Source organism: Pogona vitticeps, chromosome 2 (assembly GCF_051106095.1).
Source record: "Pogona vitticeps strain Pit_001003342236 chromosome 2, PviZW2.1, whole genome shotgun sequence".
Lineage (NCBI taxonomy): Eukaryota > Metazoa > Chordata > Lepidosauria > Squamata > Agamidae > Pogona > Pogona vitticeps.
This window is the reverse complement of record NC_135784.1, coordinates 299,605,402-299,623,371: the sequence shown is the minus strand read 5'-3', so window position 1 is coordinate 299,623,371 and position 17,970 is coordinate 299,605,402. Positions and strand designations below refer to the sequence as shown.

General features: G+C 41.6%; 1 protein-coding gene across 2 annotated transcripts in view; it reads left to right on the top strand.

The window, feature by feature from the left end:
- Nucleotides 1-17,970, top strand: part of DCC (DCC netrin 1 receptor) — a 1,127,120-nt gene that overhangs the window by 1,060,018 nt on the left and 49,132 nt on the right. For both annotated transcript variants that reach the window (XM_078384133.1, XM_072992925.2), the window contains exons 24-25: nucleotides 5,748-5,974; nucleotides 9,106-9,222. In XM_078384133.1, the coding sequence (XP_078240259.1) occupies nucleotides 5,748-5,974; nucleotides 9,106-9,222 (344 nt within the window). The remainder of the gene's footprint in view (nucleotides 1-5,747; nucleotides 5,975-9,105; nucleotides 9,223-17,970) is intronic.

Genomic DNA, 17,970 nt, shown 5'->3' with positions numbered 1-17,970 from the left:
TATGTAAAATAAATGACAGAACCAGAAGATGTATAAAGATCTATATTACAGCTTTATCATAGAAGAGTAATCTTCCATGGCCACCATCTTCGCATGGCACTGAAAAGCCACCAGTCTGTGACTATAGGCAGCTACTTTGAACATTGTGAGTCTTCACTAGTAAACACAAGGAAACTCAACCTATGTTCAGCGTAACTTCCAGCAGAGTTGGAAATGATGCCAACAAGCTTCTGTAATTTTGGAACAGGCATTGAGGATGAGTTGATAAAAATTAGGAGATACCAAGCCACCATGTCAGCCATTTCCCCAGCCCCATACAGGAATTCACTTCAGACACAGATTAAAGAAATAATAAAGGAGGATATCCTACCCAAGGTTCCTTCATCATAATTTCTGGTTGCCTTTAATACATGGAAGTTGAAAGTCTGAATTGGCCAGCTTCCTCTATCCACAAACAGGGACGTGGTGGCGCTGCGGGCTAAACTGCAGAAGCCTGTGCTGCAGGGTCAGAAGACCAAGCAGTCGTAAGATCGAATCCACGCGACGGAGTGAGTGCCCGTCACTTGTCCCAGCTCCCGCCAACCTAGTGGTTCGAAAGCATGCAAATGTGAGTAGATAAATAGGGACCACTTCAGTGGGAAGGTAACAGCGTTCCATGTCTAAGTCGCACTGGCCATGTGACCACGGAAGATTGTCTTCGGACAAACGCTGGCTCTATGGCTTGGAAACGGGGATGAGCACCGCCCCCTAGAGTCGAACACGACTGGACAAAAATTGTCAAGGGGAACCTTTACCTTTACCTTTACCTCTATCCACAAAGAAGACTCTGCACCTCTCTCGGGGTTTCAGATATAGCTGAGCCTCTTCTTTTTAAGATTGTCTGCCTCCATGTATGAGAGACTATAGAACAGGAGATGCAGACAGTAGAACTAGTGGAGTGTCCCCTCTTATGTGTTTAATCTATACATAACACAAGCACCTGAACAGGTTTCATATATCCAGTCATAGCACTAGTTTCAAGTCTTGGCTTTCAGTGTTTGGTATGGATGTCTTTAGGCTGTGTGAAGCCTCAGTCCCCCTCCATGTGCTCTAGTGATACTATTGCTTAGCTTAGTAAATCACAAAAGAGTAGGCCCTATTAAATCAGTGGAGATTTGTTAAGTCACCTAACGCCTGTTCATGAAAAAAGATTCAAATAGGCTTACTTTAACTGTGAGTAAGTCACTGTTAAAGTAGGCCATTTCAGTCAATGGAACCTATGGAGGAGGTCACTCACCAAGTCTTCATTGATTCAGTGGGCCTACTCTAGTACAATTTATTGTTCTAAGCATCAGGACGCTGGGTGCTGTAAATGAGAAGACTAACAAGCACAGGATTATGTCTTTTATTCAGATGCACTATATTCTATATCTCTAACACATTCATATCTGAAGAGGATATGAATGGTTAGAAGACATGTCATACTTTTGGCTGAATATCAGCAAAAAACCTCACTGTTAGAACAGTGTGACAATAGAAGCAATTTACCTTGGGAGATGATGTTTTGATGCTGGTGACATTCAAGAGAAAATTGGACAACTCTCTGTCAGATCTGCTTTGATTTGGATCCCTGGATTGAGCAGGAGGCTGGACATGATGGCCTTATAAGCCCCTTCTAACTCAATTATTCAATGATTCTACCTCTGACTTGAGCAGAGGAACAACTTCAAAAATATTGAAGTAGGGGAGAAAATGAAACAGAGAGATTTTACCATCTACTGCATGATTAGAGTCAACCAAGATGAAGAGGAGGGCTGCACTTTGCCCTCATGTCCTGCTAGCAGGCTCCTCGTGGCCACAATGGGAACAAAATGTTAGATTATTGATCTGGTGTGGCTTCTCTTATATTCCTATGACCCTTTCATGATTCTTCCCCCCCCCCCGCACCCATATTTCTTCTTAACCTGGCAGTAATCAACTTGAGCTTTTTCTAATATTTTGAGTGAGAAGAAAAAGCATCTGTACATCATTAAGATGTCATCATTTTAAAGGACCCCATGCAGGTTGTAGAATGGAATGGCAGAACAGAATCCCCTTAATCAAGACCTGGTTTCCCATATTGTACAAAGGTGTGACACTTCCACATGTTAAGTCATTCCATTGATTCTTTGCTGAGAAAAATCTACCAAAGGTGCAAGCCAATAAGCCATCCAAACATTCTGCTAGAGTGCCACCCACATTCAGACATAGATAACTAAAGTTTGCTTATTGACTTGCTTAGAACAGAGCTAGGTTACCCTATATTCATTTCATTCGTTTGTTTGTTTAAAATATTTTCACCCTGCCTTTCTCTTTATAAAGGCATCTTATATCAGCAGAAGACAATATTTAAAAGTTAAAAACAGTATGTATACAGATACTATAAAAGAATCAAGTTGCTGCACTAAAATGGTAAACAAAATCAACACCAAAAACACATATAAAGCAACAGGAATCTATTTAAAAAGCATCTCTCAGACAGCCAGTCACCAGGGGAAAGCCTGCCTGAAGATAAAGGTCTTTGTCTGCTTGCAGAAGGAGAGCAGAAATAGGGCCAGCTTGACCTCCAGTGGGAGAGAGTTCCAGAGTATGGGAGTAGCTGCAGAGAAAGTCCTCTCTCATGTCTCCACCAAATGCACCTGAGAAGTAGTGGGACAATGAGAAGGGCCTCCCCTGCTGGTCTTAGAAGGTTCATAAAGGAAGATGTGATCCTTTAGGTAGCTTGGATCCAAGCTGTTTAGAGCTTTACAAGTTAAAACTCAAACTTTGAATTATGCCCGGGACTGGCTCAGCAGCCAGTAGAGCTATTGTAACAGGGGCGGGAGGATGCTATGTGATTCCTCTAACCAACAATAGCTTGTCAGAATTTGTTATAACATGTTTACTGAAAGGTGCTTGTCCTGTGAAGACCTCAAACTTGACAATAATTGAGCACAGAACCCTAAAGTGATGTTTATACAAGAAAAATGTATTCTGGGATGACTTATTCATTTTCATTTATTTTCATTAATGACCTTTTTTCTATAGTTTTGTCTCAAATTTATCTTTGTGCTTATTCTCAGGGAAATGAAGGGAAAGGTGCAGAAATACACAATATAGTGAACGTCACATTACTCTCTTCTCTTTCTTTTCTAAAATCTTAAATGACAATTGTATTGCTACCCCAGAATTGGAGGCATGCATAGAATGACAGAGTCATTATTTATAATGCTTTGCTTGCAGTTTCTGCGAACATTGCTGAAATGTCTGTGGCGTAGCCCAAACTGGGAGAAATGGATGTCATTTGAAAAACTGATCAGAATCCGAAATAACATCGCTTTGATATATCAGATGTATCTTGAACAGCTTCTCTTAAGAATGATGTCCATATGAATTGGGCACAATCCACTAACAACATCTTTTCAAGAAAGTGGACTACTGGATGACTCCAGTGATTTTAAAATAAGCAGGAAATGTATATGATAGATATTAGTCTGTTTGAAACCTATCAACATGATAATAGAATTCCATCATAGAGCCATAGAATAATGAAGTTGGAAGGGGCCTATAAGGTCATCGAGTCCAACCCCCTACTCAGTGCAGGAATGCAAATTAAACGATATCTGGCAGGTGGTTTTCTAAATTTCTCTTGAATGCCTCCAGTATTGGAGTGCTCACCACTTCTCAAAGTAATTGGTTCCATTGTTGTACTACTCTAACAGTCAGGAAATTTTTCCTGATATTCACTCTAAATCTGGCTTCCTATAACTTGAGCCCAAGTTTGTGTGTCTTGCAGTCTGGGATGATTGAGAACAGATCCTGCCCATCCTCTGTATGAAAGCCTTACAAGTATTTGAAAAGTGCTACATATCTCCCCTCATCTTTTCTCAAGGCTAAACATGCCCATTTCTCTCAGTCTTTCCTTGGAGTGCTTTGTTTCCAGCTCCCTGATCGTCCTTGTTGCCATCTTCTGAACATGTTCCAATAAATCATGTTTGTGATCAGTTTATCTTCCAGAGGAACCTGGGTTTCCTCAGAAGGCTGGCTTCAGTGAACAGTAGACAGTAGGAACAGCACACATATCCAGATTTTATTTCAACCTCAACTTATTATTTGTAGGGAAAGGCCCACTTTTGTTTCAATTAAATCAGAGACAACCTATTTTACTTCAGTTCCTGACCCTGAGATGAGATTCAGAAATCCAGAGGTTCTTGCCTTATATTGACTCATGTGGTATTCAAGAACAATTGTAACTTTTTCATCTCTTTGACATAATTGGGTAGAATTAACAGCCTTAATGTCTCCTGAGGAGAGGTTTAGAGCTGGCACATTTCATACAGTGGGGTACAAATGTGCTGTCTGCCTTTAAAGTTAGGCATCTGTAAAGGGACTTGCCAACAGCACAGCTTCTGCTAGAGAATTAATTAGCTCCTCATATGGTACAGATAAATTTACACATATATGAAGCAGGAAGGATTAAGTCAAATTGCACAGTGATTTATTAATATAGTAATAAATAATGACTGATATTTGAAAGGAGGTAGTATTTGCATCTCCCACGTCTCCTTGAGTGGGCTAGGTTTCTGTATCCAGAACATAATAGAGGTCAAAGATAAGTAAATCTGAGATTCCTAGACTTCTGGAAGATGGTGATTTAAAGAGAGCTTTACCTTACATCACTTTGACAGGAAGCATCTGACCTAATTTGAAGGGGTTCTGATTGTGCTCAGTGATGGCAAGTGCGATGTATTTTGGCACCAAATTCTGTAGCCTCCTGAGATAAGATGTTTCACAGCTTGAGAACAAACATTGAGAAGCTGCTTATGAGGAGAAAGATGGTATATAAATGATATAGAAATAAATAAATAAGCTCTCTCTTGTGTGTTCACCTGATATGCCTATGAAGGTGGTAGGACTGAGAGAAGGGCCTCCCCTGGAAATCATAAGAGCTGAGGAAGCTCTTATGGGGAGGTACAGTTCTTCAGATAGCCTGGACTCATGCCATGTAGAGCTTTATAGGTGAAAACCAGCACTTTCAGCTGGGCGTGGTAACAGACTGGAAGCCAGTGAAACTGTTCTGAGAGGAGATTTATGTTTCCTATATCCTGTTCTGTTCATTTAGGTAGCTCACAAGAGTACTTACCCTCTTGTCCCATGACTGCTATATTAACTCAGAAGCCTGTTAAATAATTTGTGAAGGTCAACATATACAATGGAGCCAGATTCAGTTAAAGTACGTACCTGCGCTAAAAACAGTTGGATTTAAGTTAACCACTAGTCACTGTGAAAGAAGGACGCTGACCTAGATAGATTTTGCACTGATCCATTAGGCATCTTAAATATGCTAGAGCCATATCAGCCACATGGTCACTAGTCTACATCGCTGGGAATGTTTGTAGCCATTCCCAAGCTCTAATAGCTCTGCTTGTGTGGAAAAGAGCTCAACATTATGGAGTATATGAATCTGCTTTCAAGCCAAACCCATGTGGTAAGCATAGCACGCACAAGGCATTAAAATGTTCCAGAAGCTGAGCAGAGACTGGAAATGCATTAGAAAGGCTGGATAAGTTATATGATTCACAGAGACAGCAGAATGCCCAGTCAACTTCCTTTCTTAGTGAATGAAGGCCCAATCATGTGAAGGAGCTACATTTAAGCTTTCACCTGTTATTTTTACTGACAACTGGATAGGAAATTGCATGGTGTTGTCAAGTTCAAGAACTTTTGACTTTTCTCCCCTCTCCCAACAGAAAACGTGCAACTCACAGTGCTGGGAAGAGGAAGGGTAGCCAGAAAGACTTGAGACCCCCAGATCTTTGGATACACCATGAAGAGATGGAAATGAAGAATATTGAAAAACCTTCAGGTTCCGATCCATCAGGAAGAGATTCGCCGATGCAGAGCTGCCAAGACATCACGCCTGGCAGCCACAGCCAATCCGAAACCCCGATGGGCAGCAAGAGTGCCTCCCAGTCTGGTAATATGGCTACCTATCACTGTGACCTGAGAGCCAGTTCTCACAGGCATCTACACTCTCAGCATTGGGTTATGCAACTTGATGACTGTGTCAACTGGTTTCCCTAGAGAATGTGTATGGATCAACATGAAACCTTCACTTAAGGCATTTGGTTCACAATGGTTCTTTCCCACATGCAAATCATCCATTGATGCTATTTTCATCACATGATAAGCTGGGCCAGTCCAGATCTAAAGGGCTAGTTGAGGTATTAATTCTGGAAAGAACCAGTTCAGGTGTCACCATATGGAGATCCAGTGGGGGAAAACTGCACTTCCATGTACTGGTGCTCTTCATAAGAAGGGCACATGAGCTGGCCTTATGTTGTGGAACAAAGGATGGTGTGTTATATTACTGGAAGATATGGATTCCCGATGAACTGGACCCATTCCAACTTGGCAATACAAGACTAGAGTCAGCAATTCTTTAGCTAGCAGTAATCACCTGTTATGAGTTCCTCCATTTCTCTTCTGCTAATGCAACTACAGAAAATGATTTTGGCTATCTAGTTCAGTGGTTCTTAACCTTTTTGAAAGAAATGCCCCCTTGAGCCATTGAGGAAGTTATCATCGCCCCTCTCCCCACGGTGATGATTTATTTATTTATTTATTTATTTATTTATTTATTTATTTATTTATTTATTTATTTATTTAAGACACTTAAATCCAATGACCCCTGAAAACAAAATTCAATTGCAAGAAAATGAAATGCCCCCCCCAAAAGTAACATTTAATGATTTAGTTGCAAGGGAATTTTAAGAAGCAAAAAGAAATATAAAAAGGGTATAAAAACAAACCGCAATGCAGGAATTAAAAATTTCAAGATGAAAACTCTGAAACTAAATTAAGATTGGAGGAAAATATATATTCATGCACACTGTAAAATGGCTGCAGCCATCTTCACAGGTGTGGCTTGCTCCAGTGCCCCCTATCGCCCCCCTTCTGCTCCAGCGCCCCCACACCGCCCCATTTCATTCTACCGCCCCCCTGAAAAATGAAATCGCCCCCTGGGGGGCATTATCGCCCACGTTAAGAACCACTGATCTAGTTTACTTAAAATTCTTCCCTTTTGCCTGAAAGTATGGTATAAGTAAGTAGCATTACAGTTATAACTTAAAGTTAAAATTATAATGCTACTTACATTTTTGGGGGTATAACTGTATCTTTTGGTTACTTGTAGAGTTCCAGGTGTGCTCTAATTGTATGCCTCATTATAGACCTTCTTTTCTTTTTTTAATGGGTGTTGAGATAATGACAAGGTGGAAGGTAGAAGCATTTATTTTGTAATTTAAGACTGCAACTTGTTACATTCAGAATTAGGGCTTAAGGTTGGAGCAGAGTGAGTATTTTCTCACAACATTTTGAGCTTAGGATGCCATTTTGCTTAGAACATAGATAGCTTATGTTGACAGCTTTTTCAAAGAAGTAACTAAAAAATAGCATTCTATTTGTAACATTTTATACCCTGCCTTCTCCTTCAAGGAGCTCATGGTGGCCACGTACATAGTCCTCTTCCTCTTCACTTTAGACTTACAACAACCTTGTGAGGTAGCCTAGGCTGAGAATGAATGATTGGCCCAAAGTTGCTTAATGATTTTCCTGGCTGAATTGGAATTTGAACCCAGATCTCCTGAATTTGACTCCCAACATTATAGCCATTATGCCACATTGGCTCTTATAGCACACTAGTTTTAATCTAGTCTAGTTATTTTTGAGAAATGTAAAAGCAACATTATTTTAAAAATTCTACCTATGATGGTAACTATTTGAGGCAGCTTGATGATATCATTAATTACTTTTCAGAAGGTACTTTACAAGTTGCCAGTTGACCTTTACTCTGTGAATTGCTAGGATGATGTTGACTAACTGTCTAGCATTCCACCTAGGCAGCTTCATATTAAATTGGTCCTTCAGCCTTTATATGAGTAGCCTTTGAACGTCAAGAGTTCTCCAGCTGTGGCCACAAACTCTTGGCATTACTGGGGGCCAACTTGAGTATGAAGCCTTCTATCTAGGATTCTCCCTGTACAAGTCATTTAAGCCCAGCCAGTATCTCAGTTAAATCAGTCCTGTGACACTCGAAATTCTTCATTAGTTCCATAAGCATTAGCACAAAGCAGATCTAAAGTCAACATGCAGACAAATGATGTTTACAGAGTTCAGAGGTTCTGGGAAGCCTCTTGAACAGTTAAGAAGTCTAAGCAGTCTTTGGTTTGCAATGCATCCTCTAGCAAAACACATAATTACTAGCTTCAGATCTGGCCTGGGTTATTTACATCAGTACTTAATGTAGCTAATGATGCATGCTGCAAAATTATATCATTTCAGATTCCCATACTTACTTACAAGTGAAACTCAGCTCTCTTATTTTGCCCATAATTACTTTACCAAACCATCAGGAGCTGGTCTCTGTCAAGAGCTTCATTTGGGGTCATATTAAATAACATTTTATGTGTGCAACTCAGCTAAAATATTGAAAGCCGGTACTATTAGATACCAAGGCCTATTTTTGTTCCAGAATACAATGCTTAAAATTCTCACGGTTCATTTATGTAGCAAATGGCCCTGAGTTAATGGTCGATTATATGCTGCCTTTTAAACACTATGGCCCATCGCGCAGAAGGTGGAATGCTGATTTGAGCAAATAATTACCATGTAGGAGTTTGACCATTTCTGCTGCAGTGGAGTTTTGCATGAACTTTCAGGGAGGCAAGTAACAAAAGCACATTTTTCAGGAACAGTAAGTGTCATTTTACCAAGTGCTTTTCATTGTCACTGCAAAGAGACACAACTGTTAAGCAGGAACACACTTTTATAGGCAGAAATTAGCATTCTAAGTCACATGCGAGATAATGAGATGCAATTCTTTTCCTTCCAAAGCATTCCTTAAAATATTCTGCAATGATATTATGAGATGTTGCCTATCAAAAAAATTGGCTGTTTCAGCTGGTAAATGTGACAAAAAGATGCCACATGGTCTTGCAGTGAGTTTAGCTGCTTCATGAGGGATGGGCAAGGTAAGGCTATCCATTAGCCTCACAACTGTCTCTCTCTTCTGCCACTTCATTTAACCTTTGTATTGCTTCCTGCCAGCTCCCGAAACAGAAGAAGTAGGAAGCAGCATGTCTACGTTGGAACGGTCGCTCGCAGCCCGCAGAGCAACGCGTGCCAAGCTCATGATTCCAATGGACTCGCAACCCAGCAATCCATGTAAGTTGTGCGCCCATAAGCCTACACCCACCATAGTACAGTAATATTTTTCAGTTCTTACATATGAGACAATAAGCATCCTTCATTCAATTTGTTAGGTAAATATTTAAAAGAATGTCTTCTTCCACATAATCCTGCCTGCATATTCAGATCTTGAGTGGAGGCCCCATGCTGTGTGTCCCCATTTATTTTATTTATTTATTTGGCCCATCTAGACGAATCTACTCTGGGCGGTTTGCAGTTCAAAAAAGGCAATAAAATTAATATCATCAAGAAAAAGAAACTGAGTAATTCTCAATGGACAAGGCACTGTGCTGGATGTCTCATCTCGATCCACTGTTTTCAAATAAGGTGCAAGATCCTGGCAGATGGCCTCCACTTTTGATTTTAAAAATGCTGCAAATTGGTCTCAAGAAATGCTAGATGGAGGCCAATCATTGTGGCCAATTCTGGACAGATCACGTACAATATGGAAAAGTTCCACCTGCTGATTGGATGCTTCGCTTATCTGGACAGTGAAGTAAGCTTTCCTGGCAGCCTTCACTTTAGCAAGGTAAAGGTCTTGGCAGCTCTCAGGTTATTTTCTGTCAGGTACCGCCTCCAAATGCTCTCCAGCCTTCTCCTGTTTTGCTTCATAGCTCGCAGCTTATAGTTGAACCTGGGCGCTGGTCGAGCTCTGCGCCGGAGTGGGCATTTAGGAGTGATTGTGTCCACAGCCGTAGTGGCGATGGCGAACCAGTTATCAAGCAGGGCTTCAACAGTAGTGCCAGCCACATCAATTGGAATCACTTGCATGGAATCCTGGAATCCTAAAGGATCCAGTAGCCTGTGAGGGCGGACCATTAAAATAGGTCCTTGCTCCCCGTGGTGAGGGAGGGTCACAGTGAGGTTGCCTTTTATTAGGTGGTGGTCCAACTATGACAAGGGGACTGACACAAGGTTAGTTACCATCAGGCCACATTCACTCTGTTCAGTGGAGAATACCAGGTCCAGCATGTGACCTCCCACATGGGTGGGGCCGTTAATATGTTGAGATATATCCAAAAAAGCCATGGTTTCCAAGAACCCAAGATCTGGTCCATAAACCTCTGCCTCCGCATGAATGTTTAAATCACCCAAGACCAATAGCCTCGGGGATCCCAACAGAGCCACAGACACGAGGTCTGCCAGCTCCGTTAAGGAAGTGTCTGGATCGCAGGGAGCATGGTATACCAGCAAGATCCCAATACCATCCCTGGCCTCAATCGTCATGTGAAGGGCCTCCAGACCCAGCGTCGCCACGGCAGAAAGCCTGACAATCTCAAGAGTATTTCTATAAACAATGGCCACCCCCACCCGTCCAGTCTACCTCAGTGTTGGACATCATAGCCGGGAGGACAGGCAAGAGACAGAGGAACACCTCCATCACTGCCTATCCAAGTTTCAGTTACACAGGCCAGATCTGCATCCTCCTCCAGAATAAGATATTGGATGAGCTGGGATTTATTGGATATAGATCTGGCATTCAACAACACCAGTTTTAGAGTGGAGGAGCGATTGAGCTGGCTACTTCAATCATTGTTGAGTTTGTTAGGGATTGTTTCAGTTGTGGCACCCAGGCCTTGTAAGATGACCTACTGAGTGGTAAGTTAGCATGTACGTTCATTCCACAGAATCATGATGCCTGACTTAGCTGTCTGAAGCGGTGGCCTTATACACCTAATGCCAGGGCACTTCCACCTTCTTAAGTGGCTACTGTAGAGAAACAATTTCCTATTGGGAATTTGTGAAAGAATCTGAAGCTTTGCAGCTGATCTGGGGCAGAGCAGGTTCAACGGTATGCAGGTTGTTTTCGGGGTGGCTGGTGCTGCATTAAAGATGAGCAATACATGGCTAGCTCTCTTCCTGTTCTCTATGGTTGAACTTTTGGATTTGTAAATACACGTAAACATGTTAAAAACATTGGCACTCTCTCCTCATAAGAAAATTAGGTCTGTACTAGTTGTCCCCATAATTTCCTTTCCCTTCTGTACAAGGGGAGTAGCAGAATACTGTCTCAAACTATTTGGATGCCACCCTGCAGGCAATCTTTCTGACAGAATTACACAGTTAAGAAATCAAGGATGACATAACATTAATTGCAACCCTCTTCTTGTTTTGGCAGTCTGATGTAAATCTGCCAATCCTGTCTATCAGAAGGATCCTTCCAAATTCCTATGCCTTGAGTTTAAAATATCCCAGGATTCCTCTTCAGAACATGTTTGCAGTGCAAAATGGAGCATTTTAGAGTCTCTCTTGCAGTACATGCGGGTGCTGTTAGTGCTGGATAAGTCACATTAGAGAATCAAGTGTTTTAGACTCTTCGTGTGTGTGTAATTTAAGAGAGTTAATGTAAGGTTTAAAAAAATACCCAAAGGGATTCTGGTTTCCTTACAATGTAATAACAGTACGCAAGTTGCTAAATGTCTCAGTAATGTAAGCAGGTATGTTTACTTAATTGTTTTAAGCTTAGGGTGGATGAGAGTGTTAGTTTCATTTTCTCATTCATTTGAATTAAAAGCCAAGTCTGGAATGTGAAGAAATTTAAGAAATTGGGTAATCTTTTCAAAAATGATTTTTGAATATCCCACCCACCCCATCTGCACAGCCAGATTGAATTGGTACAGATAAGAGGTGGGCACAACCTGCCAGTTTGGCAGTTCAGCCCAGTTCATTCACCAGCCAAATAGGTATTTGGTGCTTTCAGGCTCCACATCCTCTGGTATGCACCACTCAGAGACAGAGCCTGGAGGAGGTGGGGCAGAAAAGCTGGGGTGCTGCCTCTGAATGGACACCCACCGTCTCCCACAGGAAGCCAGATTTAGATTGGATATCAGGAGAAACATCTTAACTGTTAGAGCAGTATGGCCATGGAACCAATGACCTCGGGAGGTGCCGAGTGCTCCAACACTGGAGATATTCAAGAGAAAATTGGGCCACCCTCTGTCAGACCTACTTTGATTTGAATTCCTGCCTTGAGCAGGGGGTTGGACTCAATGGCCTTATAGGCCCCTTCCAACTCTATGATTCTGTCTTTGCAGATTTTGGTAAATCATGTCAAAACCAAACTGATACAACATACCTGCTTCTCACCTGTTTGAAATGATAAACCTGACAGGCACAATTCGTGGATCCTCTGGCTAGATGCGAAATTATGAGCCACTTAGTGTGGCTTTTCAGCTGCTCCTTAACCTCATCTTTGCAAATGTTTTTATGCTGTTACGTTTGAAGCAAAAGTGAGAAGATACTAAACTCTATATCACCCACGGTTGAAGGGCATTGCCGCTAGCAGTCCATAATCTGCACAGGCCTCATGGAATACGGACCACAGATCAGAGAATGAAGATGACGGTCAATCACGTATTGGAGTCAGTGACATCAACAACAAGTTGGAATCCATGTTGGCACCAGATCATTTTAATCAGAGTGTAATTACTAGATACTAATAAGGGTGCAATTGGCTTCTGCACAGTGAGTAGACGGAGTCCTGCTTTTCACAGTGCACAGGATGAGCTGAGAGAATTCTGGATGTACATTTTTGAATGCCAGGTGGAGGCTTGTGCTTTCCTCTCAGCTAGAGACAGAAAGAAAATATTTGCACATTGTGTAGTTTTTTAAAAAAGAGGGGGAGAGAGAGTTATGCCTTCTGTACCATAAGAAGGAAACAAGACAGATGAGAGCTAGCCTCTCTCGTAAGCAAAATGGGACATCTTGCAAAAGCAGCGGATTGCAAGTGTTATAAGCGGGATGCCTATGGGTAGCTGTTCAGGTTGTTATTATTGCACCCTTTGCCACCCAGGTGGGGAGAGCTGCTTGTGAGATTTTCTGCCATAGGCGCCAAAAGAATTTGTCTGACGTGGCTTGGTTGACACAGGGACAGTACTGTAGATTGTCCTGTCACCAACGGCAGATATCATGATCAGACCTAAAAAAGATCCTTGACATGATCAGGCTAAAGAATCGTGGTAAATAAACTTGTTGCCATAAGCCTAAAGCTTGCCAACTCTTGCTGTGGACTGATTATGGCAAATTACCATGGATAGTGTTTATTCTCTATGAAGGTATCCAACTCCATTTTGAATGCCACACCTTCCTCCTCCTAGAACTGCAGAGCTGGAAAAGACCGTATGAATCATTTGAGTCCAGCTCCTGTCAAGGAGGCACAGGAGGGAATCAAACTCCCAACCTCTGGCTCTGCAGTTGGGTACCTAAACTTGTAACAATGAATTCCATATGTTCCAATTAGGCATGGTGTGAAGAAGAATAGCTTTTGTCTTTGTTTTCCTGTTGGTGTTGCCTGCCAATCAGTTTGGTCAAACTATAACTTATAAGACAATTCACAACATGAATGAAGAATAAGTGTTCTCAGCAATAAAACAAACTTACACAGAAGCTGACAGAACTGACTTATAGTGACTCTAATAGGTTGTTCAGGGTAACTAAGATATTTGAGGAGTAATTTTGACAGTAGCTGCCTCCATGAATGTCCTTGGTTGAACCCAGGTCTCCTGAGCTCTAGGGCAGTCATTCTCAATGGGAGTTGTATGGCTCTCGTGGCTTGGGTTGGCATTTTTGAAGGGGACCATAGATTGGAAACAATTCTTTATAGACCACTTACAAAATTCTTTATGCAACTTATAGAAAAGGTAAAGGTAAAGGTTCCCCTTGACAATTTTTGTCCAGTCGTGTTCGACTCTAGGGGGCGGTGCTCATCCCCGTTTCCAAGCCATAGAGCCAGCGTTTTGTCCGAAGACAATCTTCCATGGTCACATGGCCAGTGCGACTTAGACACGGAACGCTGTTACCTTCCCACCAAGGTGGTCCCTATTTATCTACTCGCATTTGCACGCTTTCGAACCGCTAGGTTGGCGGGAGCTGGGACAAGCGACGGGCGCTCACTCCGTCGCATGGATTCGATCTTACGACTGAAACTTATAGAAAGATGGGGTATTTGTATTCGTCTATGAATACCCCCACACAGGTGGACATAACGACCATCCGGCCCCATAGAGTGTCCACTCACTTTCCCCTGCTGCCATCGGTTCAGTACTCCCTTCCAATCGCTCCGGAGCTCACGGTCAGTGGGCCACTCTTCGACTTGGAAGCGAGGCTCATCGTCCCACCCCCTACCAGGAGTGGCTAGTTGACTGTGAGCTCCAGAGCAATTGAAAGGGAGTGCTGAGCCCACGGCAGCACCAGAACCCTCGTTATGTCCACCCTGTTATGTCCATCTCCAACCTGATTTGGCCTATATTTCTTTCATGTTGTGTTTATGGTCATGGCTTAAAAATGGTTGAAAATGGCTGTCCTAACCCATTAGTTAGTATATTCACTGGGTATCCACATGGATAGAGCGATAAATAACAAGGGCAGCAGAGAGAGGTTTTGTGAAACCCTCTTCCTCAAAGTGTGACTTTGCTACTTTTTGAAATGTATTTAATTTTATGCAAGGTAATATCTAGAAACATGGCCTTCTACTATGAGCTGCTATCTGCAGTGGCAGAGTTGTAAATTCTACCACCATGGTCTACCACATAAGTTCTGAAAAATATATTCATGTTTTCCTGGATTATATAATGAATATATCAGAAAACAGCACTGTTTTTTTTTCATTGACACAGTATTTCTTATTGTTTCTTCCTTATTTGCGAGTCAGTTTAAGAAAATATTAATAGCCTCCCAACAGTTTATTTTTTAATCCAACTGCCAGGAGAGACTTCAGTCTCTTTCCTTCCTTTGAAATCATACGTGGAAATTGTTGGAGCTGTTGCATGCAGCTTCTAGTAGGTGTGGCTAGGGAGGACCTTTTTGGCCTGGGGTGACTGTCAATCTGTCCAGCACTAACCAATCATTCTGTCCCTGCCTCTGATTTCAAAGACAGTCCTGCCTCTCTGCTCAGATTACTTTTCCCTCTCAGTAGTCTGTTGGAAACAGTGAGTCTGTTGAGGCCTGTTGCTGACAGTCAGCCATGTTAGTCAGTTTGCTGTTTGATCTGTTTTATTGTAAGTAATTAAACTTTTTAATTCTTTTTTACTGCTGATATCTCAGAGTGAGTTATTGAGACATTTGTGAAGTTGGAAATATGCATTCTAATGCAACTGGTGCCTTGTTAAAATAATAATTGCGTGTCATCAAGTCAATGTTTTCTAGATGGATAAAACTCAGAAGTGGTTTACCATTCCATTCTTCTAGGAGTGGCCATGTATTGTGTAGCTCGCCCAAGGCTACACAGGCTGGCTCTTCTTCTGGAAGGTACAGTGGTGAATTGAATTCCCAGCGCTTATTGTCTCATAGTTAAGCCAGAAGCATGCTTTGCTTCTGAAAGAAAAAGACAGTAGTTTTGGTCACATTAGGTGAGGGGAAAAATAGTGGCTCTTTTCTTGCCAGTGCTTAGAGGGAAAGAATCTTGTGTGTTATGAAAAGTCTTTGTTTAGAGGCCTCCCCTTAATGGGGAAACATGCACTAATGAGAAGGCAGAATTTAACAAGTATCCATTATATCCTTAGTACAATCTGGCAGTCAGTTTGTGTAGAAAATCATCTGATGAAGCCATGTGGGGTGGAGGAGATAATGACTGGATTGACAATTCAGTCAGCTGGGGATAATAGCACGCTTGCAGTTTGCTGTATTGATTTAAGCATCCACCCTTTTGAATGGAGGACATAATGCCTACTTCAAATTCAAGACACATACAACCGTTGGTCCAGATAGGTGGGATAAAAAACAAACAACTAATAATAATAATAATAAATAATAGTATTTTGAACATCCTTTGACAAACTCCATATCCCATTTTGTAGGTAACTGTTGGCTATCTTGACAGATGGAGACACAGGAGAAATCTCTCTCTCTCTCTCTCTCGATCTCTCGATCTCTCTTTCTATCTGTCTCTCTATCTACACACATACCCGCATACCCGCATACACACACACACACACACACACACACACACACACACACACACACACACACACACACACACACACACACACACACACACACACACACACATATACATACATACATACATACTCTGCCTTTTTCCTTAAAAAGGACCCAAGGGAGCTTCATCCCTGAAAGACAATATTTAGAGCTAAAAACAATAAGAATATTGTTATGAAAGTATAATAATATATAATATATAAGTGTAATCGTATAATATATAAGTATAATAAGTATGAAAACAATAAGTAAATATTAAAAAAGAAAGAAAAAAGAATACCACAAAAGATATGTTTTGCTTTGGACTAACTATGAAAGTGGTTGTAAGGATTTCCTACCACCTCCAAAGATCTGCTAGCTCATGCCGTTCAGAATGAGAGGTAAAGTTTGCCAGGCTAGCACACTTGAAGGGTCTAGTCCTGGTGCCTTTCAGATTAACAGAATATCCATGAATACAGCTGGACCAAATCTTGTTTTACGTGATAGCTGTCCCATACTTGGAAGATCCCACTATTGGACTTACTACCAGGATGATCACAGGCTGGAGTAAAAATACTCCTGTGGAATTTCCTCATGCATAATGAAGGCCTCCAAGATGGGTAAATTTGTCTCATAAGAACATTAGAACTCAAGGTGAGCTATGGTAGGTCAGACAAGTCTCAGTTGTGGTTCAGAACTGCTGGATGGTTTCGTGCTTTGAATTGCTGGCTGGCTCAGTGGTTTAGGTATCTGGCTGTGGACTCAGAGGTTGGGAGTTTGATTCCCCACAGTGTCTCCTTGACAGAAACTGGATTTGATGATCCATAGAGTCCCTTCCACCTCTGCAGTTCTAAGATGATGATGATGATTCAAACCTTCTCTCCGTATCCCCTGCTCCTGTGTTTCTTTCACATAATTCTTTCATATCGAGTTCCAAATCTTTGTTATTTTGGCCCACATGGAAACATTTACTTCCTATGTTTTTGCAGGATTCCTCTAATTTTGCACGGTTGTTTATGCGTAATTTACACAGCGTCTTGTGAGCCCTGCCAATGTTGGGGGGCATTTCTCCTTGCAATAAGTTGCAGGAAGAGTGAAAATGCTGCTCTTGTGGAGACAGCCAAACTGAATGAAATGGCTTTCAGTCTCTGTTCGCATCTCTAGTGACCAAAAGGCTGCTCCAAATTTCCTATCTAGCGGGATAATTTTAATGCAAATATGAATGCCTATATGCAAAAATAAAGTTTAAAAAACAGATAAAGGAACATAAAGGTACTATTAATCTGTATTTAATGCAAGAAAATTAAACTAGTTGGCTAGTTCATCTTTTAGATTTCAGTTTTGCTTTGTTCTGAGTTACACATTCTCCTACTCTGAAGCAGGACACAAGTTAATTGCTTTTAAGTAATTCAGTTTTGATGCTCGGTCTTCCTTCTCTCTTTGAACAGCAGCCTGTCACACAAACCCTATCATATGACAACTCAGAATCATAGAATAATTCAGTTGGAAGGGTGCTGTAAGGCCATAAAGCCTAACCCCCTGCTCAATGCGGGAATCCAAATCAAAGAAGATTTAACATGTGGTTGTCCTATTTTCTCTTGAATGCCTCCAGTGTTGGAGCCCTCACCACCTCCTGAGGTCATTAGTTCTATTGTTGTATTGCTCTAGCAGTTATGAAGACTTTCGTGATATTTGGCCTAAATGTGGCTTTCTGTAGCTTCAGCCCATTATTACATGTCCTGCACTCTGGAATGATCAAGAGCAGATCCTGCCCCTCCTCTGTATGAAAACCTTTCAAGTATTTGAAAA